Source organism: Anomaloglossus baeobatrachus, chromosome 6 (assembly GCF_048569485.1).
Source record: "Anomaloglossus baeobatrachus isolate aAnoBae1 chromosome 6, aAnoBae1.hap1, whole genome shotgun sequence".
Taxonomy (NCBI): Eukaryota; Metazoa; Chordata; class Amphibia; order Anura; family Aromobatidae; genus Anomaloglossus; species Anomaloglossus baeobatrachus.
Window position 1 is genome coordinate 173,985,835 of NC_134358.1, and position 24,787 is coordinate 174,010,621.

The following is a 24,787-nucleotide window of genomic DNA, read 5'->3' on the forward strand; positions in this document are numbered from 1 at the left end:
TCGGGAGTGAGGGCTGCCGTGCGCTGACGCAAGCTCCGGGTCTCCCGTCCTGCGCGCATGAGCTGCTATAGCAGCGACGCAACACGTGAAACATGTCACCGATAATCAACGATACATATGGATATAAAATGGAGAGTGTGAAACTTTTTTAAAAAATGGAAGAGATTTATAGTACAACAGTTTGGAGTTGCAGAAATACGGAAAGTGGTATCTCCTTTCACTAATACGGAATGGTATCTACTGGGAGACTTGCAAGGCACATTGGGAAAGCTGAAAATACACACGCAGTAGAGACACAACAGTAGGGCGAGACGAGGGTTTCAGAGAAATAGGGCTTCAAACGGGAATCAGAATATAGAGGAGCTGTGTGTTCTTTTGCGACTTATACCTGGTGTTCAGCGTATTAAAAATGTTGGGGGGGATAAAGTGGGAATAAAAGAGGGTGGGTTAAGACAAGGGTGGGTAAATTGGTAAGGTGAATTTATTCTTGTTCAAATGTTAGACATTTTGTAATAATTCTGAAAAATGTAATAAAAATTTATGTTTAAAAAAAAAAAAAATGGAGAGTGTGAGGAGTGGCACATCCACTCGGCTGCACCCTGCTGATGACACACTTGCGACATGCGCGTCCGGGATAAAGGTTACTCACTCACCCACCCAACACACCCAACTACCACTTGTAGGCTCTCCATCTATACACTATGGGTAAGTTTGGAATGCTTTTCATTATACAGTGATCAATTGATCCTGTAGTGTATCTCCATTTATACATAGTTTATTTATTTATTATGCTACCTAGCTATATGGAGTAGTGATGGGTTAAACCTGGTTAGTTCCCTGGTGGGTGGGTGTGATTGAATCCACCTGTTACCTCATGTATTTACTATATGGAAAATGAATTTTTAAATATTGTATGTTTGTTCAAAAATAAAATGTAGTTTTTTATACATGAATAAGTCTCCTATACGTGTTTTCAGCACAAAGTATTTAGTTCAATTCTGGGAGTATATTCCACAATATTACCCATACGGGGATTTTGATAGAATTCATTATGACGAAAATTGAAATACTGTATTTTCCCCTTTTTGTCTATGACCTATTTGATAATATACTGGCACTAGGATGCTGAATGTAAGCATACCTTTTGTTCTGAGATTGGGTGTTTTATTTCACAAATATGTGCAAGTAAAGTTCCAGCAATGCACTGCTATTTGATTGACAGGTGCAACAGGAAGGGAATATGTGGGTCGGGACTTGCTATCTATTCCCTTCCCCGTCAGCCTTTCTAGCCTTCCTCTACCTGCCACTGTCATATACATTAATTCCAATGTAGGCAGACAGACGGGGCAGGAATTGATAGCAAGACCCGACCCGCTTATTCCCTTACTGTTGCACCTGTCAATCAAATAGCAGTGCATTTCTGGAACTTTACTTGCACATATTTCTGAAATAAAACATCCAATCTCTGAACAAAAGGTATGGTTACATTCAGCATCCTAGCACCAGAATAGGATTGGCTATACTGTATATATGAAAATACTGCTGGTTGGTTCTCTTTAAAATTGAAAGTACCTATATTTAGATTTTAGACAACATCAAACTTCAGATATTTATTTTATGCCATAAATTATCCCAATTAACAGAAACACGTTGATAGAAGCCTGGTGTGCACACTAATGTATGCTTTATGATAATTATATAAAATTTTTAACAAATCAAATGTGAAATTCAAGTCAATTTAAAATAGCTGTTGATCAACGACTGCCCCGAATCACAACATTTCAGTTATATACAAATTGCTGGTCTCCGGGGGCTTGGATGATCTCCCCCCCTTTTGCGGAGCATGGGAGGGGGAACTCAACCAAACATTCTCTAGAGAACAATGGGGGCGATGCTTCCACTTGTCACACAAGTCGGTGACTGCTACTAAGTCCCAGGAGACCAGTTATAAAGTTATATCACGATGGTATCGGGTCCCTTCCCTCCTGCATCGGTGGTGGCCTGAGACCCCAGACAATTGTTGGAGGTGCGGAAGCCAGGGGGGCACCATGACGCATATATGGTGGTCGTGCTTAGCCTTGCAGTCCTTTTGGGAGGGGGTGCTAGAGGCGATCAAAGAGGTTTCAGGAGTGACCGTGCCTAGACACCCTGAGGCAGTTCTGCTTTACATGTTCCCTATGCCGCAGGCTGCGTACAAAAAATCTGTTCTGCGACACCTCCTACAGGCGGCCAAGACGGTTATACCCCGTCACTGGAAGAAGGCAGACTCCCCCACCCTGGAAGAGTGGACTGACGAGGTGAATGCAATATACCGGATGGAGAGGGTTCTGGCCCAGTCGCGGGGGGATGCAGAGTCTGTGGTCACAAAATGGTCCCACTGGGAGTCTTATTTGGCAGGATCTGGCTCAAACCCATGACATGACCCAAATCCCCTTTTTGATCGGAACCTTTTACCTCCTTACATAAACATGGCGGGCAGGTGAAGGACCCATGGCACCCTCTTTCGATACTCTTTCTCCCTTTCTGTTTTCTTCCCTTTCTCTTTCCACTTTCTGACCTTTCTTTTTAGGAGTTTCTTTTATGGTAAGTTTCCTTTAGGAGAGTGAGAGACGGGTGGAAGGGGGACTCTGTGCGCCAGGAGCTTCTCTAGGTGTTGTAGTGGATAATTGTCACAATATCGCCTATGTGCAATGCCCTCCAGCCCCCTCTCTTCCCTTCTTTCCTTTACCTGTTGGACCTCATGGTCCTGGTTCTCATAGTTGTTATGCAATATGTATCTGTATGACATGACCCGTGTTGTTGTCCTTTTTTTTTCATGAAAACCAATAAAACACTTAAATTGAAAAAAAAAAAAAAAAAAAAAAATAGCTGTTGATGTGAATATGTTTTTTATAAAAAAAAACAACAAACAAACAGTCTGTTTGGAAGTAGATAAGTTACTACATAACCCAAAGCTCTCTTATTAGTGATAGAAAAGAACACAACAATGAGCTCCACTGCTAGAGAAGTTTATTTTTTCAAGTGACGTCAACTTTTAAAGGTAAAGTCCTTCTGGTAATTACTGTCTTGGTGATATGTTTTGTCCCTAATCTGCTTGCATTTCCTATTCTCATTTTCAATTGTGAAAGGATTTAACAGACATAATAGATATATTGAAGTTGCAAAATATGGCTGAAAACTAAGCAGTGCAGCATAAAGGTGTTAGCTCATATGAGCTAATAACCTAATTCTTATAAGGTAATTATAATAGTTTCAGTTTTTGTATGCAACAGAATTATGCATAATAAATACACCCCATCCATAAAACAAAAGTAGAATTACTTTACATAATGTATCATAATGAGAAATAGCCTGGGGACTTCGGTACTTTACTGTCTGGGAAACATGTTTTGTGAATGATTGGGCTGATAAATGCCAGTTGGACATACTGTATATGTAAATTTATTATCATGAGCGCACATTTAGTAGTCACCTGGCAACTCCAAAATGGTTACCACAAACAGGCTTGGTGCAAGCTAATCTGTTTCCCATAATTTAAGGGTTGCCCTGGCCTTCACCCTTAAACCCCAGTACAGGGATCTGGACTTAAACAGAGATCCCTGGGTAAGGGCCACAGAGTCAGCTGCTGTTCAGTGGCGCAAGGTGCAAGAAGGACAGTCAGGAAGCCGGGTCAGATCCAGGAAGTCACGTCAGGAACAGAGTCAACAACAAGCGGGTACTCAAATGTAAAGCTGAGTTTAATGAACAGGAAAATTAAGCACAGGAGAGCGGCACAAAGCAGGATAAAATCTCTATTGACTGGCAATGGGAGATGGCTCTCTCGGGTTCATATAGAACAGCCCCACCCAGTTCTGACAGCAGACAGAAATCAAGACAATAATATTAACCTGATAGCTTCCAGACTGGACAGAACCACAAGTCCCAGGAATAAAACAGGACTATTATATCTAGCAACACCCACAACTACCATGTAGCGCTTCCTAGCGTCCGAAGCAGAATTCGGCACAGATGTTACATTTATAATAAGTTTTATTCTAATACACTGGTATCATTAGGTAGTACAGACAAACAGACAAGATTTTAATCTTACAGTTACCATCTGGAAGCTCTCTTATTAAAAACAAAAATAAAATTACCTTTTGATTTTCCAAATCTCTATACACTAGGCCAAAATAGTCTTTTTCCAGTAGGTTTAAATGTTCACACACTTTATCAAAAAGAACTTGACCTTTCGACCGTTTCTGCAAAAAAGAAAGAATACGGTTACATTATTACAAACACTTACACATTTCACTACCGTGTAATTCCCAGTAATGCTAAAATAGCACAGAGAAAATTCTAAGTAAGCTCAAGCACATTCTTGAAAATGTCAGGCATAAAATAATAGCCAATTTTAGCTAAGACAGAAGGTTTTTTTTGCCGTTACCGAGTGTTAATTGATTTTCTATTATTTTCCCCTGTGTAGTTTGTGATTGGCAATATCATGGATGAATGCTGTTAATTAATTGTTTCTATATATTAAGTTCAGTGGGACTAATAAATAAGTAGTCAGAACCATGTTGCGTTTCCCGCAAGCACTCAAATCTTTACATAGAACTACACCACCACCTGTTCAGAAGAAGCAAGAGTTTGATGCTGTTTTTAGTAATTGACCTGTGTCCTCTTGGCAAAAAAAATGGAGCCGAGATATTTTACTCAAAAGGTTATTCATTCCCATCTTCATACATTGGTGGTGATGAATATTTTTTCAATTTGCTGTTTATTAAAAATTTCAGCCATTCTTTAGATATTAACATTTTTATGGTGAAATCTCGAAAACCTAGACCCGTACAGTGCTTACAACCTGTTTTTGTTAGCTTGTGAGCACTATGTTGAAGCAGGCCAAGATTGCTGGCCAGCTTCGTCATAGCCAGCTTCAATGCAGGGTTTACAAGCTAGATAGCAGCAGTGGTTGGTTTTCTAGGCAATGGGCTATTAAAAAAAAAAGAAAAAGAAAAAATTGTTGAACACCAGTCACTTGCTTGAAAAAATAAAGCCAAATACCATGTAGAAATCCGTGAGCTCTTCTCATTTTGTGTTGGGTCACTTAATTGCAAAAATATTAACATTTATTTCTTCTGAAGCACACAATGTAAAATCTTGCAGTCAAATTAGATGTTTTTTCAGTCGTCTCTAGGGGTATGCAATCTCACCCCTGCTTCCCAGGCACTGATGTTTCAGATGCTGCCAAGTTGTGATTGGCTACATAGGTAAGGATGGTTGACCTCGGGGAGATCAACATCCAACACCGTGGAGACACCATCACATGTTTCTCAACGCTGGCAGGAAACTAGCCAGGATGTTGATCTCCCCGAGGTCAACCATCCTTACCTATGTAGTCTTCTACTAGGCATTGATCCCACTAGCCAGTTTCCTACTCCACACTGATGAGGGGCAAATACCCCGAAACAGCTGTCTGTGGATGGAGACCATGTTTTGGTATAGGCGGTTTCCTTGATTGGAGACTGCCCTTCCCGTGGTTGTTCCTTCCCGGACCTGGCCTCCTCTTTCGCCCATTTTCTTCGTCTTTCTGAAGCCTGGGTGCATGACGCGGCTACGTCGTACACACTCGCTGGTCCTGCGCAGGCGCACTACAATACTTTGATCTACCCTCCTCAGGGCAGATCAAAGTGCGCCTGCTCAGGAGCTGAATGCCGGCGAGAGTGTATGACGTCGGACCCATCATGCACTGCGGCTAGAGAAGAAGGAGATCAAAGATGGCCAAAAGAGGCGATTCTGGCACTAGACAAAGGAGACGCCCATAAGGCCCACTGCGCGACCGTTAGGTAAGTATTATAAAGTGTTTTTATGTTATACCCTAGGCTTGGGCTCTTATATACAGCATGTTAGAATGCTGTATGTAAGAGCCCGATGGTGGTGGCCGCAGCTTATAGGCCAAAAAAGTGGTGACAGGTTCCCTTTAAAAGGTTCCAACAGGAAAAAGTTATACAGCACTCTGGCAGTACTGTAAAGAATAAACAGCGCTATTGATCATGTGCACTGCTGCCTTTTTCTAACAGGCAAAAAAGTGCCCCATTCTTCTGATTGGAGGTGTTACCAGTGGTTGCACCCCCACCGATCTAAACATTATCGCCGATCCCATAACTGTTTAAATAAAGATTTTCAATTTGAAATGGAAAAATAAGTGCTCTGTGCTGTAATATTCATTTACTTGCAAATTATACACCAAATTTTAATAGGATAACTGAAATACTGCAGTCCTTTATCTCTTAGGTTGGAGGAAGTAGACAGATAAATAGATATGACTGCAGCATTTGCACTGTGGCAAGCAAAAAACACAGCACAAATATCTATGCTACATACATATAAAAGAATTTAACTAAATTATTTAACTTCTCCATTGGTGTATACAAAACTAAGCATTTCAATCAATATTTGTTGTAATTAAATTTTTACACAAGTTTTTTTTTGGTGATAAACTAAGAAAATTAAAATACATATAAACATGCATTGCACACATTCTTTGTCACCTTACATACTCTTATAAAATATAACCATAAAACACAAATAATCTTGGATTCAATAGGATTTTGCACTGCTTACAAAAATTACTATTCTGTGTGCTTGATGGAAATGTTAAATGTGCAGTTACTTGGAAACAGAAAATGTGGGCAATTTTCCTTCATTTGAGTACGCTATGTGTTTTGCACACACCTCTCAGGGCTGAACAAACAATAATATAACTCTGCAATTGCATGCAATTCAGGAGCTTTTCCTATAGTGTAGAACATGGTAATTGAACACGACCAGTGCTTAACTGTTCCGGTGTTTCAGCCTACAACTATTCCTGCCATTAGATATGACATGACATAATTCCTGTAGAACCATGGGGAAGTTACACTACAGTTCAAAAGTTTAGGGTCAGTTAGATATTTCCTTATTTTTGAAAGAAAAGCACATTTTTTTTCAATGAAGCTAACATTAAATTAAACAGAAATACACTCTATACATTGTTAATGTGGTAAATGACTATTCTAGCTGCAAATGTCTGGTTTTGAATGCAATATCTACATAGGTGTATAGGGGCCACTCCAGTGTTGTAATGGTACATTGTGTTTGCTAACTGTGTAAGAAGGCTAATGGAGGTTTAGAAATCCCTTGAAAACCCTTGTGCAAGTATGTTAGCACAGCTGAAAACAGTTTTGCTGTTTAGAGAAGCTATAAAACTGACCTTCCTTTGAGCTAGTTGAGAATCTGGAGCATTACATTTGTTGGTTTCATTAAACTCTCAAAATGGCCAGAAAAAGAGAACTTTCCTGTGTACCTTGACAGTCTATTCTTGTTAGAAATGAAGGATATTCCATGCGAAAAATTGCCAAAAAACTGAAGATTTACTACAACGGTGTGTACTACTCCCTTCAGAGGAGAGCACAAACAGGCTCTAACCAGAGTATAAAGAGAAGTGGGAGGCCCCGCTGCACAACTGAGCAACAAGACAAGTACATTATAGTCTCTAGTTTGAGATATCGACGCCTCAACTGGCAGCTTCATTAAATAGTACCTGCAAAATGCCAGTGTTAAACGTCTACAATGAAGAGGTGACTCCGGGATGCCGCCCTTCAGGGCAGAGTGGCAAAGTAAAAGCCATATCTGAGACTAGCTAATAAAAGGAAAAGATTAATATGGGCAAAGGAACACAGACATTGGATAGAGGAAGATTGGAAAAACAGTGTTACGGACGGATAAATTGAAGTTTGAGGTGTTTGGATCCCATAGAAGAACATTTGTGAGACACAGAACAACTAAAAAGATGCTGGAAGAGTGCCTGACGCTATCTGTCAAGCATAGTGGAGGTAATGTGATGGTCTGGGGTTGCTTTGGTGCTGGTAAAGTGGGAGATTTGTACAAGGTAAAAGGGATTTTGAATAAGGAAGGCTATGGCAAGGTGTATGGCAAGAGTTTTGTGAGTTTACTACTCCGCAAACAGCAATGGATCCCCCTGTTGGCCGTCCACCTCGCACATGAAATTTCATCTGTCCACAAATACTAAGGTTTATTAACCAACTCATGGCTCAGTTTGGGAAATCTGTTTACAAAAGAGTGACTGCTATGCAAGAAGTATGGTGTAGCTCTCCAGATTTCCTATGCCGTAGTTATTTTTATCACAGCAAGAAGCTATTAAACTTTAGTAATACAGATCGGGAATATCTGCTGACAATTACATAAGGAACGGTGACTCTTGAAAGTCTTCCCGTGTGGATATCAGGGCTATTAAAAATAACCTAAGACTCCTAGTGTTATTGAACAGTTTTGTCCTTCGTACAAGGCCATCAGCACAGAATGAATGTTTTAATTATAGTAATTATCAGCTCTAATCACAAGTACTGTCACATATTATATATTATGGCTTTTTACCCTCCTGATACATTTGAACCCACATAATCATCCGATCTATTTTGCTGTAGGACATCAAATAAAAATAAATTGTATTGGGGGGAGGGGATCCTTTATATTGGAACATCATTACAGACAAAGCTACATAGAATTATTTTTTTTTATACTAAAGACAGACATAGAGGAGCCTTTTCTTATACCTTTCACACCTAATTTGTCAGCAAGGTTTCCCTAGGAAATATGAGGTGATGAAAGACAGAACAAGGTACCACATTTCCAAACATATTAATTCAGTCATCATCTGATGCCCTGTGGCACAAAAATTAGTGATTTAATCATACGCATATTAGGCTTACTAGTGGACACATTAGCGAGCTTGCAGTCCTTGGCTCCGCATGTGCTCCACCCAGAACTTGTTGATTGACATTTGAGAGCAGAGGTGACATCCTGCAGCAGGGCCTCTGTTTCCACTGTCCATCATAAAATGGAGAGCGACACAGGTGGTATGTAGCTTTCAGTGAAAAAGAGTCGGATGATGGCACATATCTCAGAAATCTACCTAAAACAATCACTGAGTCTTAATGGTCCCAATAACTGCGGCGTTAACATGAATTCTGCACGCTTTCTATGTGCCACAGATGTCTTGCCTGCACCTCTTGGAGATGTACATAAATGGAACAGACCCTCAGTATACATCCAGTGGATTTCTCTGGAGTATATGCCGGCTATGTTGTAGAATTCTCGGTGATCATTCTACTGTATTAATAGATTTCACAATGGTGGTATTGTTTTCTTACATAGTAACATATAATTACATAAACCACAAGCTGACGCAAGTTTAACATGTGAAGACCATTGTTAAAGGGGTTGTCTAGGATTAACATCACTGTGATTTTGATTGTATCAGCTGTATCTGCACCTGCAGCAGTTGGATGTAAGCAATGTCCCTAGTGAAGCTCCGCACATTACTTAGGTGCTGCAGTTTCTCATTCCCATTAGGTATTTGGCTACAGCCACAATAAAATGTAGGGTGCTATGGCTAAGTTCACATGTCCAGTAATCATCTGTTTGAAATGGTTCCAGTGGGAATTAGTTGGATACAAAAGTTGTACAGATAGAACTTTCTGTCCAGCAGAAAAAACATACTATATCAGGATAAGGCTGCACATCAAACTTAGATAATGGTATAATGCCTCAAGCATATGGAAAAATATTGCAAAATACAATGAAAAATGCTACTTGCTAACTTGAACATGTGAATAATGAACTGCATACCTGCCATGAATATTAGGAAAAAGGAGATATTTAGCAATCGCATTGATCAATGTAACTGAGCCCCAAAAACCTCGTCAAGGTATATCTCTATATTGGGGTCCCTAGCTCTGTGACCCTAACTGTGTGTCATCTCATTGCAATTAAAAACTGCTGTGGGTGGAGAGGGGTAACCAAGGACTGTCTTATATAGGAGATGGAAAAAACATGGCCGAAAGGGGCAGAGCTGTGTTCACATTCAGAAAAAAAACTACATATAACTGAATAGGATAACTGAAGTGAGCACTAATATATATATTCTGAGTGCAAGCCAAACAAAATAGCTAGGGACCCCAATATAGAGATATACCTTGACGAGGTTTTGGGGCTCAGTTACATTGATCAATGCGATTGCTAAATATCTCCTTTTTCCTAATATTCATGGCAGGTATACAATTCATTATTCACATGTTCAAGTTAGCAAGTAGCATTTTTCATTGTATTTTTCAATATTTTTCCATATGCTTGAGGCATTATACCATTATCTAAGTTTGATGTGCAGCCTTATCCTGATATAGTATGTATTTTTTTGGCTTGCACGCAGAATATATATATATATTAGTGCTCACTTCAGTTATCCTATTCAGCTGAAAAAACAGACTGCAAGTGGATCTGTTTGTATTTTTTTTATATTGAAGGAAATGGAAAGCAGATCCTTTATGTAGCCATTTTTCCTTAATTTGAAACAGATCCTTTTTTACTTACTGGATTAAATTGAAACAGATGATTACCAAAAATGTGACCTTGGCCTTAGGCGGGCTTTACACGTTGTGACATTGCTAGCAATTACTAGCGATGTCCAGCGCGATAGCACCCGCGCCCGTCGCACATGCGATATGTGGTGATTGCTGCCGTAGCGAACATTATCGCTACGGCAGCTTCACACGCACGTACCTTGTCGGCGACATCGCTGTGACCGCCGAACAATCCCTCCTTTAAGGGGGAGGTGCGTTCGGCGTCACAGCAATGTCAGCGCGACGTCACTAATCGGCCGGCCAATAGAAGCGGAGGGGCGGAGATGAGCGGTACATAACATCCCGCCCACCTTCTCCCTTCCGCAAAAAATTGCCCGTGGCGCACAAACGACGGGGGCGGGTGCGATCGCTCATGCGATCGCACGATAAATCGTCTCGTGTAACGCCACCCTTAGGATTCAATGATTGCAATGATTTAAAGGGAACCAGTCAGCTGATACTGTGGGCAATATGTATTGTGTGGGTGAAGTGAAGGTCACCGTAACACAGCACACCAGGGGATGCTGCGTCGGAGGGTGTCAGCCATGTTTCGATGAGGCCCAGGAAGGATAGATTGCTCGAGGTAAAAAGCTCGAAGATGATGTCCACTTTATTGCAGACAGAACTTGCGGTTTGGAAAACGCACCACAAATGAGTTTACGCAGTGTAAAGAAGAAGCACAGTGGACATGAGATTTCTATTAATCCCATCCGCTTTGCTTGAACTGTAAAACACTGCGTTTTTGATGCAGAGAAAATATGCAGCGTCAAAAACACTATAAAAACTTAAAATAGGCACAAGCCCTTAAGATCACCACCCAGTATAATGTAATCAGTCCCCAATACTTTGACAGCCTACTCTGCAAACATATACTGTGGAACATGCTCTCAATCTAAAAACTGCGGACTGATTACACAGTATGTTGACCACTGACTATCGAATAAAAAAAAAAAAAAAAGAAAAATCACAAAGGCACGTAAAACACTTTTTTTGCAGAGCTTTTATTGACAAGAGACAATATATTAAGAGGGGTTATCAGAGACTTTTGTATTTTTTTCTTATGGTAATAAGAACTTCCAGGCAGTTTGTTCCAACTGCCTGCCTGTTCTGCCTGCTGCTGATCTTCGCTGGCTCAGAGCACTAATGGACCTCCTGCAGAGGAGTCTGCCGTTTCATTTGACCTCACGTCAACAGAGCAGCTCTTTCTCTTCCTTTCTGCCCTATCTCTGCTGATGTCATGCTGATAACCAATCGCCTCCCTGCTACCTGTGTGGAGCCGGCTGTCACTCAGTATGCTGCCCCGTCGAATGAGTGAAAGAGGAAGAGCTGCCCTGCTGATGTGAGGTCAGTGAAGCAGCAGAATCACCAGCAGGTGGGATCCATGACCACTCTGAGCCCAGAGACAACAGGCAGGTAGTTAGCATCTATCAAGCAGGTTCTTAGCCCCGTAAGAAAAAAATACAAAAAAGTCCCAGATAAACAATGTAACGTGTGCACACGCCTTAAACCATCAAAAATGGTTTCAACAAGCAAAGTAAGGATTTAATCAACATAAAAGCACTTTTACATGCAACTTACATGACATTAGTTTGGGGTATAAAAAGATCAATACAGAACAAGTTGTCTATGGATTGGCAGTATACCCCAAGAATTATAAGGGCCTAGGTTTAATTATGTTCACATCTGTTCTTCCTTACCTCTTTTTACATAAAAAGGAGGATTGGAGTGTGGCTCAATAGAATGGGGAAACAATCAACAAATATTTCCTTAAGGAACGTGTACCATATGTTTCCCCTCTCTTGAGCTACATTCTCATACTCCTTTTTGTTTATAAAGACATACGGAATAACAGATTTTCCTTGTGTGAAGTAAGGGGTCTCATTATAATTTCTACTATATGCTCTGCTTTGCCATGGGTGGATGACTAATGAAAAGCTGTAAATGGGCTACAGCATTTACTAAACACCAGCTGCAGTATTAGGAGACAGTAAGGACAATCCTTGGTTAGGTTATTGGAGACACTCTCACACATTCTTTCAAACTAATATCATTACAAATTATAGCAGTATACTATATATTAGTCCAAATTTATAATTCATGCAATACTTTGCACATTTCAGGCAGTTTATATAAGTGTAAGTAACATTGGATGCTAAAATCTTAACGCTAGTGTCTCTAGGAAATCTTTAAAAACAGTCACTACTTCAGTAAATTCGGAACCAGTTACCGGACTCATGCTGCCCGAACCACGGACCTATTGCAGCTTTGTAGGTTTTAATCTAAAATGCTGAGAGGTTGCAAAGAGAATAATCTTTGAGAAGCTGGCCTAGAACGATGTGTCTCGGCTGACAAGTCCAATTCTCATCTCTGATGGCTCCTCCCCGCCCTGATGATTTTGACTGACAAGTTACTCCCTAAGCATACATATAGTGAAAGCCTGGGGGGGCTAAGAGGGGAGAAGCCACTAGAGGCCACCCTCGAATTAGTCAGCAGAGCCACGTAGACTTCGGCCAACTTTTCAAAATATTGCAGCGGCTTTTTCAGTATTTTGTAAAAACATACACAAGTGCAATAGTACAGCCGGACTCTGATTCATGTTACTCATGGTTCCCTTTACCTTTTTTCCTACTAAAGGAAGCAGGGTTTTATACAACCATACCTGGACTAAAGCTTTTCTGCAATTTATCTCAGTTGAGCAGTACAATATACACTTTGTGTAAGGCTGGAGTCACATTAGCGTATGGCATCCGATGTGAGAGCAACAACTAAGATATGCTAATGACCCCCGGCTCAGGGTTTGCTGCGAGAGTGAGCCGAGTGTCATGCGACTGTGACCGGATCTTGCGATCGGGTCACAGCTGTGAAGCTGAGGGCGGGCGCTGCAGAGGAGAGGGAGGGGTTAATCCACCCCTCTCTTCCATTGTCAGCCTGTGCGTATATCAACCAGCACTGGGATAACATCCAAGTGCAGTCCGATGTTTTTCTTGCACCCATACACTTGAATGGGTGTGAAAGACACGGCTCCCGCAGGCAATCGCATGCTGTGATTTTATCCTCAGTCTGTTTAGGGATGAGGAAAAACTCGCAGATCTGAGCTGCAGCATTGTCTATCATGGGGCCGAGTGCAATGCGAGATTTTCTCACATTGCACTCGTGCAAGTCATACGCAAGTGTGACTCCAGCCCAAAGAGTTTTATCAATATAAATTGAAATAATAAAATGAAAAAATGCTAAGCAAAAAAAAAAAAAAAAAATCTTCAAAAATCTTAAAGGGAATCTGACAAAACCTGAATACAGGCATCACGGAGAGGCAGGCTTTTAGTATGGGGCAGGCAACCCACTGTAAAATGGCAGGTGCAATTTATAAAGGGAAGGGATAGAAAGGAAGTTCAAGAACATACAGTGCTGGCAGAATGGAAATGCCTACCCAAAAAGAATAAAAGTCACAGAACATCAGAATCATTCCATTTCCTGGATCCTGCTATGAACACCAACAGTAATTATAACTTGATGTGGTGGATGAGGGCAGCAAGGCCATTCTTTTCTTTTGGGTTAGGATGAAATGACAGGTGGACATTATTACCAAGTTCAACTGTTGAGGAGAGCCATAAGATGAAATACTTAATTAACCTCTGAACATAGAGCACTGTGGGAAGTATGTTCAATGAAATGAATTCTCTATACATAAGCCAGTCACTCTTAAGAGGAAGCCAAGATGGCCCCCGATGACATCACAGACCCTTTCATCAGCATGGATCCACCAGATGATGTCCCTCCCATCACCATCACCATGGATCCATCCGATTACATCATAGACCCGCCTACAATGACGCCCACCAATCAGCTCATGGACTAACACATTGTTCAACCCACTGACCAATGGACACATCCAAGTATGCTCACTGTGGGGCTGACCATGCCCCTTTGCAAGGTTATATCAGAGCAAGCTCAGTTGTAATAAAGCAGAGCATGGGCAGACTTCTGTCGAGGAAAGATGAATATCCGACTGTGTCTGATCTCATTTTTCAAGCATGCACTCGATCCACACCAATTAGACCAGGCAGTAGGCAACTAGTGATCTCTGATTAAAAGTTCACCCTAACATTATTGGTGCCCAACGTGGGGTCAATAGACAGAGACACCTGAAATCCTGATGAACCGGCAACTGGAATGGCATGACGTGCTGGACACCCCAGGAATTTGATCACTTCCTAACGAGAGTACGGTAGGTCTGCTGATTTTTCATAATCTGCAGTCTTCCTGTAGTCTCGGGGGAAGGGGGGGGTGGCACTGATTGCCTGACTGTGTCCGGTTTGTTGGGGTATCTGTTGACGGGCAGACGGGTCTCACGGCTATTGGCCACATTAATCTCGGAAGAACCGTCACATATTCAGTTGCCTGCTGCCTCTTCTGTATTTGTCTAGAGGGGAGATTGACTGGTAGTTAGGATAGCAAGTGAGTTTTTGAGCGGTGTTTGGAAACGTGGAGGACGCTCCATGTGGTACGGTTTTTGGTTGTTGCCTGTCATGAACATTGTTAGAAAGTGTGGATAGTTGCAACTATTTTAACCTCTTAGCAATCCCACGTTTTGCCGGAGGGGGTGTTCGGACGGCTGCCCCAACAGGACTGGTGTACGTAGGTGAAAATGCAATGTGAAAGTGGCCTTACTGTGCAGGTTCAGAAGATGACTACTGGGCGAGGTGAGTGCGTTGGGAGGATTCACAAATCTGCAGTCACACAGTGCGCACTTAGCTGTGCCCCACTAAGGGCAGAGCAAAGTCCTATACTGCGCATACGCTGGCACTGACAATTTCCAGGTAAATAGGTACCTTTGCCATCACATTATAGGACTTTGCGGGACAGAACTAAGAGCACCTGCACTTCATATGTATAGATACAAGATTTGCAACAATCTGTGGATGGTAGAGAATGCATCATCTACATCAATCCACGAGAATGGCAGTTGTGCACATAAAGACGCCACCCCCCCAAAGAAAAAAAAAACATGCCGTATGCCAAATGAATATAAGGTATTTTTTGTCATATGAGGGAGAAGTTCAGAACTAAAGGCCGCTTTACACGCAACGACATCACTAACGAGATATCGTTGGGGGTCACGGAATTGTGACGCACGTCCGGCCTAGTTAGCGACGTTGTTGCGTGTGACAACTACGAGCGTCCGCTAACGATCAAAAATACTCACCTAATCGTTGATCGTTGACATGTCGTTCATTTCCAAAATATCGTTGCAGGTGCTGGATGCAGGTTGTTCGTCGTTCCTGAGGCAGCACACATCTCTATGTGTGACACCTCGGGGAACGACGAACAACAGCGTTCCTGCGTCCTCCGGCAACGAGGTGGGCATGTCGTTAATGCGGCTGGTCTGTGCACCTCCGCTTCTATTGGCGGGCCGCTGTGTGACGTCGCTGTGACGGCGCACAGACCTCCCCCTTAAAAAAGGGGTTGTTTGCTACCCACAGCGACGTCGCTAGGAATGTAAGTATGTGTGACGCGTCCTAGCGATATTGTTCGCCATAGGCAATGATTTGCCCGTGACGCACAAACGATGGGGGCAGGTGCGATTTCTAGCGACATAGATATTAGATATAGGTCCATGCACTGCTTAAATAAAGCAGATAAAAGGTGGAGGCTTTAATGTATACTGGAAAAATCTGGAGACAGGTTCTCTTTAATTAGACGCATCTTACTCCTGCACACCCATTATTTAGACTGCTGCACAAAATTACAATGTTGATGAAACAAATCCATGGTGTGCAAAAACATCACAAACATGTGAATAGCATTTATAATGGGTAATGTCTGTGAATTCATGGAGAGAACACATACGTTATTAACAAACCTCAGAATGAGACCTAATGCTGAACGTATACGCGCACGCAAGGAGAGCAAATGAGGAAACCATTCCAAAACAGTTATGAAATACGTGATCCCATCCCACAATGCTTCAACAGAACATTTGTACATTGGAGCCAGAAGTCATTTAGAATTAAATTATGTTACGTGCATGAAACGCAGAGAAGTTCACCGAAAATCCTGCATGACAACTCTCTAACAACAAAGTGGATCCGCTCTTTTAAGTTGATTCCCCAGATAATGCAGTACAATGCTAAACTAGGTCAACGCATCACGGGACTTCGAGCAGAAATTTCACTTTGAGATATACATCTTTCAAACTGCTAACCAGCGTGTATCATTTCATACAGTACGACACCATACAAACTCACTGCTTAACCTGGGGTCACAATGAGAAAAGCGGCAGGGCAGTCCAGACAACTTCACTTCATCTGCACTGTGAGACCGAACTACTTTGGAAGTCTCAAACAGCATGTTCTTCCATGAAACTGCAACCTTGGAACATGTAGAATAGAAACTTTTATAAAACAGTTATTAAATAAATCACTTGGCAAGAGTGAAACACAAAAAATTTAAAGGGTTGTTTTTAAATACTGATGGTATTATGTAAAATTGTCACCTTCTGTCAAAACACACAGTTCCAAATTCACAATAAAACATAAATATGTCTAATTCAGGGGTCTCATGCTTGTTTCAAGCAGCCCGCAGACACCGTAGACCCCTTGACAATTGCGGACTGGTTCAGGGGGCGCCAAACTCAGCATGTAATTTCAGCTGCATGTGCGTCCTTGGATGCACATTCAATTGAAATGTATTGCTGCACAGAGACCGGCATTCGGCACTGTAATGCCAGCCAATCAGAGGCCAGCAGCTGACGTCAGCTTGCCGGCACATGGCAGTGACGCTATATGCTGCCATGCAGACTTCAGCTGCTGGCCTCAGATTGGCTGGCAGCTGGTCTGGCCTGGCCTGGTCAGCGATCGTCAAGGGCTCTATGGTGCCTGCTGGCTGTGTAAAAAAGAAAAAAAAAAAGAGGACGCCGATAGAACAGAGGACAAGAGAGAATTTATTTTTTTATTTACTATGTGTATGTGAAGAATGGCACAATAGGGGACATTACTATAGGATGGGGACCAGGATGGCGCATTACTACACTATGGAGACATTACTATGAGATAGGACCAGATGGGCACATTTCTACAACTAGGGGACAAGGATAAACACATTACTACAAGATGAAGACTAGTGATGGGCGAGCACTAAAATGCTTGAATGCGCATTACTCGATTCAAGCTGGTCAGACGCTTGGACGAACTCGAAGAGAGTAAGGAGCATTATTATGGAAAGTCAATGTCTGGCCTGTTTAGTTCTCTGCCAACAAGTGGCCAGCAATAAAAAGAGCATTTCTGGCAGGAGAGAGGGTGGGTTTTTTTTTTTAGGTCACACTACATCCAAGAACATTGCTTTATTCCCTGGGAGAGCCATTCAGAGACTACAAATGGCTCTCTCTGGGGTGCCTGCTCACTTCATGCTGTGAACCAAGCCTGTGTGTTGTAGTCGTTGTTTCACAGACGAAATATCCGAGCACCCACAATACTCAGCCAAGCTCTGCAAGTACCCAAGTGATCGATCGAGTAACAAGCAGTGCACAGTGGCGACCGGAGACTGTCTTATCCCTTTTCCTGAATTGTCTTCCCAGGGGAAGGGACTCTTACATATACCATGTGTTTTTGTTGATTAATAATAATAATAATAATAATAATAATAATAATAATAATAATAATAAGAACAACAAACCTGAGTAACAAAAAAATCAAGCAGTGCACAGAGGACATAATGAGGCCCAGAATAGGAGAAAATACAACAATGGGAATAGGATGAGGCTATTACTACAAAAATGGGACCAGAATGGAACATTACTACAAGATGGGGACAAGGATGGGCACACTACTACAAGATGGGGACAAGGATAGGCACATTAGTGTAAGAACTGACTAATATTGGCGAGTGGTGCTGTCTAATTTTTACTTGGACAGAACACATCCGTATAATGTGTTTCTCTGAACAAGCCCTGCATGTGACATGGTCTTACAAAACATGTTCAAAGACATATTATCAAAACATTTGCTTATCAACTCTGATAAGGGATGCCATGACATTTTGCAAAATGCACTTTGAAGTGTAACCTGCAACTCTGACAGCAAGTGGGAGACTGTAAGAAAACCTCCATCAATCATACGCAGCCAAAATCAGGTCACAGAGGGAAACCATTTCAGTTTCTCTGAGCTTGAGTTCAGAAATAAACGGCGATTTGATTTGTATCCAAAAGCAGCACTAGGTCAACAATCTTCTTAAAAGGGTTTAACTAACTGGTTTACAGATTTATTTTTAGATTAGTGCTGGCTTTTTAGGATTGAGATATAAACTAAAAAAAAAATTAATAGAAAAAAGCCCAGCATTAATGTAGGTCCCACTATATGGAACGGTTGTTACATAACATCTCCAGCATTTGGTGCCTCGAATATTATTCTGCAAACACAATAGAGCAATAATGAGTGCTAAATATAGAACTCTTATCTGGACGTACAACTAGAGACAGTGGATGTGAATGCAGGATTATCCAAGTGTCGTTTAGCTTGGAGCGCTCTAAGCATAGTCAGTGCACGCACGCAGATGATGAAAAGAATAAGGACAAAAAGGATGTCAAACCTAATTATTATTATACTAAAACATTAGCTGGGTTCATTAATGCAAAATACTTTGACTTTGTAAAACTTACAATATATGTAATATTTTGTCAGCTGATGATGTCAAGTGTAGACAGATATTCCATTTGTGTAGAGTATACACAGCGGAGAGAATGAAGCAGAAGCCTCAGGAATGAGGTCATGTACAAGTGACTCATCATGGCTGGAATGTCTAATAAGCATCAGCTTAAATCTGTACACTGATTGTAAAAACCATCACAGTGCAATGTCCAGAAGACACAGAATTAACCAGAAAAAGACACACTTTACGGATTAAATAACTATGAATATTATTGCTGGCTTTCCATTAGTCCATAAAATGTAACCAGATTTGACTAAGCCTATGTCCGCACGTTGCTTTTTACCTGCTTTTTCAACTGCAGCGTTTAATGCCAAAATGGTTGTGTTCTGCTTTTCAAGCAAAGTCTATGGGAATTTGGGTTTCTTGTCCGCACTATGCAGTTCAAACTGCAGCCTTTTTGTTGCAGAACTTTGGGCAAAAACTCAGCTTTGCAGTGCAAAACCCAAATGGCAAAAACAAAAACATGACAATTGTTTTTGCCATTTGGGTTTTGCACTGCAAAGCTGAGTTTTTGACCAAAGTTCTGCAACAAAAAGGCTGCAGTTTGAACTGCATAGTGCGGACAAGAAACCCAAATTCCCATAGACTTTGCTTGAAAAGCAGAACACAACCATTTTGGCATTAAACGCTGCAGTTGAAAAAGCAGCAAAAAAGCAGGTAAAAAGCAGGTAAAAAGCAAAGTGCGCACATAGCCTAAGGCTATGTTCACACAGTGCATTTTTGCGGCTTTTTATTATTTTTTTTAACTGCAGCAAAATCTGATTCCTTGGCAGCTAAAAAGCTGCTTTATTTGCTACCTTTTTTTACTGCATTATTTGTCTACAGTACATGTTTAAATATTTTTTTTTCATTAAAAGGGTACCTGTCATCAGGATTTTCCCTTATAACCTTACGGCCACCACCAGTGAGCTCTTATATTCTGCATTCTAGAGGACTGTATATAAGAGCCCAGGCTGCTCTATATAATGTAAAAAAGCCCTTTATTATACTCACCTGTGGGACGGTCGGGTCCAATGGGCATTGCTGGTCTCGGGTCCAGTGCCTAGTCTATCCCGTGCAGTCACTGTCCTGCTTTCCAGCCCCGTATGGATGATGTATCCTATGTCATCCATACAGAGGCCTCCACTGCGCTCCTGCACACTTTAATCTGCCCTGCTGAGGGCAGATCAAAGTATTGTAGGGCGCATGTGCGGGCAGTCTTTGACCTTTTCCCATGCCTGCGCATTAGAGTACTTTGATCTGTTCTCGGCAGGGCAAATCAGAGTGCACCCGCACAAGAGCGCAATGAAGGCCTCAGTGTGGATGACGTAGGACGCGTCAGCCACATGGAGCAAAGAAGGACGGCGATGGAAGAAAGAAAGGAAACGCCAGACCAAGACCAGCACCGCCCATCGGACCTGACCGCCTTGCAGGTGAGTATAATAAAGGTTTTTTTACGTTCTACAGATCGGCCTGGGTACTTATATACAGTATTCGAGAATGCTGTATATAAAACCTTACGGATGGTGGCTGCAGCTTACAAATGTAAATCCTGATGATAGGTTCCCACTTAAAGAAAAAAATGCAGCTGCTTTTCTCACTCTCATTGCTTTCAATGGTGAAAAAAGCAGCAAAAACACTGAAAGTATTGACATGCTGCTTTCAAAAACATAGCAAAAAAGGCAGCAGTTTTCTATTTCCTTGAGGATACACCATATCACCAGCCACAGCACTGTTGTGCTGGCTAAAGCCAGGACCTTTACCCTCAAGGTATTCTCTACCAATGCTATAATCCACTCAAATTTCCATATCCCAGGCACCCATCTTTAAGTGACTCTTGACTAAAGACCCAGGCGGGGTCGAAACGTAAAATGACTTCACAGTATCCTCAATAAATTTAAATATTTTTTTGCATCACAATCTTATGAGTGCAGTGAATTTATGTATTATCTTGGATTGGACCCATTTTTCACTTGCACCACCACCCACTTGTCTGAGTGCAGACCAATTTTTTTTTATCTTTCTATGCAGCAATCAGCACGACATCACTCAGGTTTGCCGCAGCCACAGCTGGAGTCCTTCCCCTGTGACAGCAAATCACCCGAGTGATTGAAATGAGTCACGCAATCAGATCGACATCACTCAGGTTATTCGCAGCCACAAGGAGTCAGAATGAACTCGGCTGAACCCCCGATGTCACAGCTGCGTGCCCCCACTACTGCAGGTGTCGTGGCGGTGATGTCAAGGGTTCACCCAAGTTCATTCTGACACCCTGTGGCAGCGACTAACCTGAGTGATGTCGATCTGATTGCGCGACTCATTTCAATCACTCGGGTGATTTGCTGTCACAGGGGAAGGACTCCAGCTGTGGCTGCGGCAAACCTGAGTGATGTCACCGCTGATAGCGCGACTCACTTCAGTTGCAGCGTGGAGCTCACAGCTGTCCGTCATGTTCTATGGCTGCTCGCTGTGAGCGTTACATGTAGCAGTGCTGGAAGCGTCGTGGGACCTCGTGTGGATTACTTCGGATCTGCAATGGTGTTTTGGGGGTTAATAAAGTGATGAAAGAGGGTGCTTTTTTGTCTTTTATTTTAAATTAAGGATTTTTGGGGTATTTGTGTTTATTTACTTTCATTTACAGATTAGTGTGTGGGGGGGGGTCAGACACCTGTCATCACTAATCTAGGACTTAGTAGCAGCTATGGGCTGCTATTAACTCCATATTACCCCAATTGCCACTGCACCAGGGCAATGGGAAGAGCCAGGTTCAGCGCCAGAATTGGCGCATCCAATGAATGCGCCACTTCTTTGGCAGCCGCGGGCTGCTGTTAGGCTGGAAAGGGCCAGATAACCATGGTCCTTCCCACCCTAATAATATCAGTCCCCAGTTGCCTGCTGCACCTTGGCTTGTTTTAAAAAAAAAAAATGGGTAATGGGGGGGACCCCACGTAATTTTTTAGCTGGCCAAGCTAGCTATCTCTCTATCTATAGAGCTATTCTGTTATTTCTTTCTATTTATTCTATGTGTTCTATCTATTCTATATGTTCTTTCTATGTAGTCTTTTTTTTCTATCTATTTATCTATTCTAGCTATCTATAAATTATGCTATCCTATCATATTTTGTTTCTTCTTAAGAAAAGCATTAACAAAAACGCGGCAAAAACACATCGAAACACTGAAAAACATGGCAAAAATGCATGCCTTTTTTATGCGTTTTTCCGGCCAGAGGTGCGTTTTTCTGCCAGAGGGTGCATTTTTCGCTGGCAAAACAAAATTGCAGTGTGAGCAGATACTCTGACTTTCCATACTAGGTTACCAGTAAAGGATGGAACATCACCATATGAGTTGAGATGCACCAAGATAAAACTGGAGAAATTGTCAACTAAAGTGAGTTTCTTTTATTTTTAAGAAATGCTGCTTAAATGGTATTGTTCCATCAAGAAAGAACATTTTAATCACGTTGGAACAATGATAAGCATCATAATTTGATGTGCTAAAAAAAAAATAAAAAAATAAAAATAGTGTACTGTAAATGTTCTTGAAAATGTGCCCCTGGTACATAGTGTTATTTACTGTGCTATTTCAATTCATGGTAGGTACATACCACAGCTCCTGGCCAGAGAAAGAAGCATATGTCTGTTACTTATGATCAGTGCTGCTGCTTTATTAGGTAACATTTTCTTAGTTGACCCTGCTTTGTTTTATCACAGGAGTGTTTTCGCTGTGCCTCCACCCTTCTGAGCTCATCATAAATTAAGTTGATGACACAGAAGCTCCAGTGGCCACAGAGCTTATATATCCGGACTTTATTTATATTGAGAGGACAGGACTCGTGATGCAGTGAAAACAATCACTCCTGTGATAAAATCAGGGAGGGAAATGGCTTACCTCAGAAAGCAGCAGCTGTAGGCTATGTGCGCACGTTGCGTTCTATTACGCAGCGTAAATAGTCACTGCATGTGCGTCTCAGAACGCAGCCGAAAAGCTTTCGGCAGAACGCAACGTGTGCACATTCCTGCAGAATTCATGCGTTCTGGATGCTTTCTCTGCCATGGGAAAAGCATCCAGAGCGCCCTGACAGTGCGGTCCCACTCGGCTCTGCTGCATCCCCATAGACTTGCAGCAGAGCCGACTGGGACCGGAATGTCAAAAAGAGCACATGGCTGGCTGCAGGAGACAGCCGCACGATCAGAATGAACTTCACCCGACTTCATTGTGATCGCGCAGCTGTCTGTGTGCCGTGGCTTGATTTGCGGTCAAAGGTGAAGGACTCACCTGTGAGCGCAAATCTGAGTGACTGCAGTGAGCCACGCGATCACCGGTGCCATCACTCAGGTTACCCGCGGCCAGCTCGAGTCCTCCACCCGAGACCTGTGGCCGCGGGTAACCTGAGTGACGTCCCCACACACATCCCGACATTACCGCCGACATCCCCGCACACATCCGACATCACCGCACACAAACCGACATTACCTCCGAGATCCCTGCACATCCCGACATCCCCGCACACATCCCGACATCCCCGCACACATCCCGACATCCCCGCACACATCCAGACATCCCCGCACACATCCAGACATCCCCGCACACATCCAGACATCCCCGCACACATCCAGACATCCCCGCACACATCCAGACATCCCCGCACACACCCCGACATCCCCGCACACACCCCGACATCCCCGCACACACCCCGACATCCACGCACACACCCCGACATCCACGCACACACCCCGACATCCCCGCACACACCCCGACATCCCCGCACACACCCCGACATCCCCGCACACACCCCGACATCCCCGCACACACCCCGACATCCCCGCACACACCCCGACATCCCCACACACATTCTGACACTACAGCCCTCATCATCACCGCACACACACACAGGCATTACCTCAGTGACGTCCCCGCTGCCAGCGCGACTCCCTTTAGTTGCTGCATGGAGCGGACAGGAGTGGCAGTGTTGTACTGCCACTCCGGTCAGCTTCATGTAGCAGAGCTGGATGTATCACGGGACCTCGTGGATTACGTCGGACCTGGAGGGGTATTTGGGGATTTAATAAAGTGGTGAAAGAGGGTGGTTTTTGTCTTTTATTTCAAATAAAGGATTTTTCGGGTGTATGTGTTTATTTACTTTCACCAGGTTCATTGGGGGTGTCTCAGACGCCTGCAACGATTAACTAGGACTTAGTGGCAGCTATGGGCTGCTGCCATTAACTCCTTATTACCCAGATTGCCACCGCACCAGGGCAGTTCTGGATGAGCCGGGTACAGTCCCGGGACTGTCGCATCTAATCCATGCGGCAATTCCGGGCGGCTGCTGGCTGATATTTTTAGGCTGGGGGGGCTCCCCATAATGTGGGGCTCCCCTTCCTGAGAATACCAGCCTTCAGCAGTGTGGCTTTACCCTGGCCGGTAACAAAATTGGGGGGGACCGCACGCCGTTTTATTTATTTATTTATTTATTTTACTGCACTACATAGACCCGCCCACCGGCGGCTGTGATTGGTTGCAGAGAGACAGCTGTCACTCAGCATGGGGGCGTGTCTGACTGCAACCAATCATAGGCGCCGGTGGGCGGGGAAAGCAGGGAATACGAGATTGAATAATGGGTTGCCAATTGTCCAGAAATTCCAGGACAGTCCATAAAAACAGGACA

General features: G+C 42.8%; 1 protein-coding gene across 25 annotated transcripts in view; it reads right to left on the reverse strand.

Annotated features, from left to right (window-relative positions):
• Window positions 1-24,787, reverse strand: part of EPB41L3 (erythrocyte membrane protein band 4.1 like 3) — a 311,036-nt gene that overhangs the window by 173,263 nt on the left and 112,986 nt on the right. For all 25 annotated transcript variants that reach the window (XM_075314499.1, XM_075314519.1, XM_075314518.1 and 22 more), the window contains exon 4: window positions 4,137-4,241. In XM_075314499.1, the coding sequence (XP_075170614.1) occupies window positions 4,137-4,241 (105 nt within the window). The remainder of the gene's footprint in view (window positions 1-4,136; window positions 4,242-24,787) is intronic.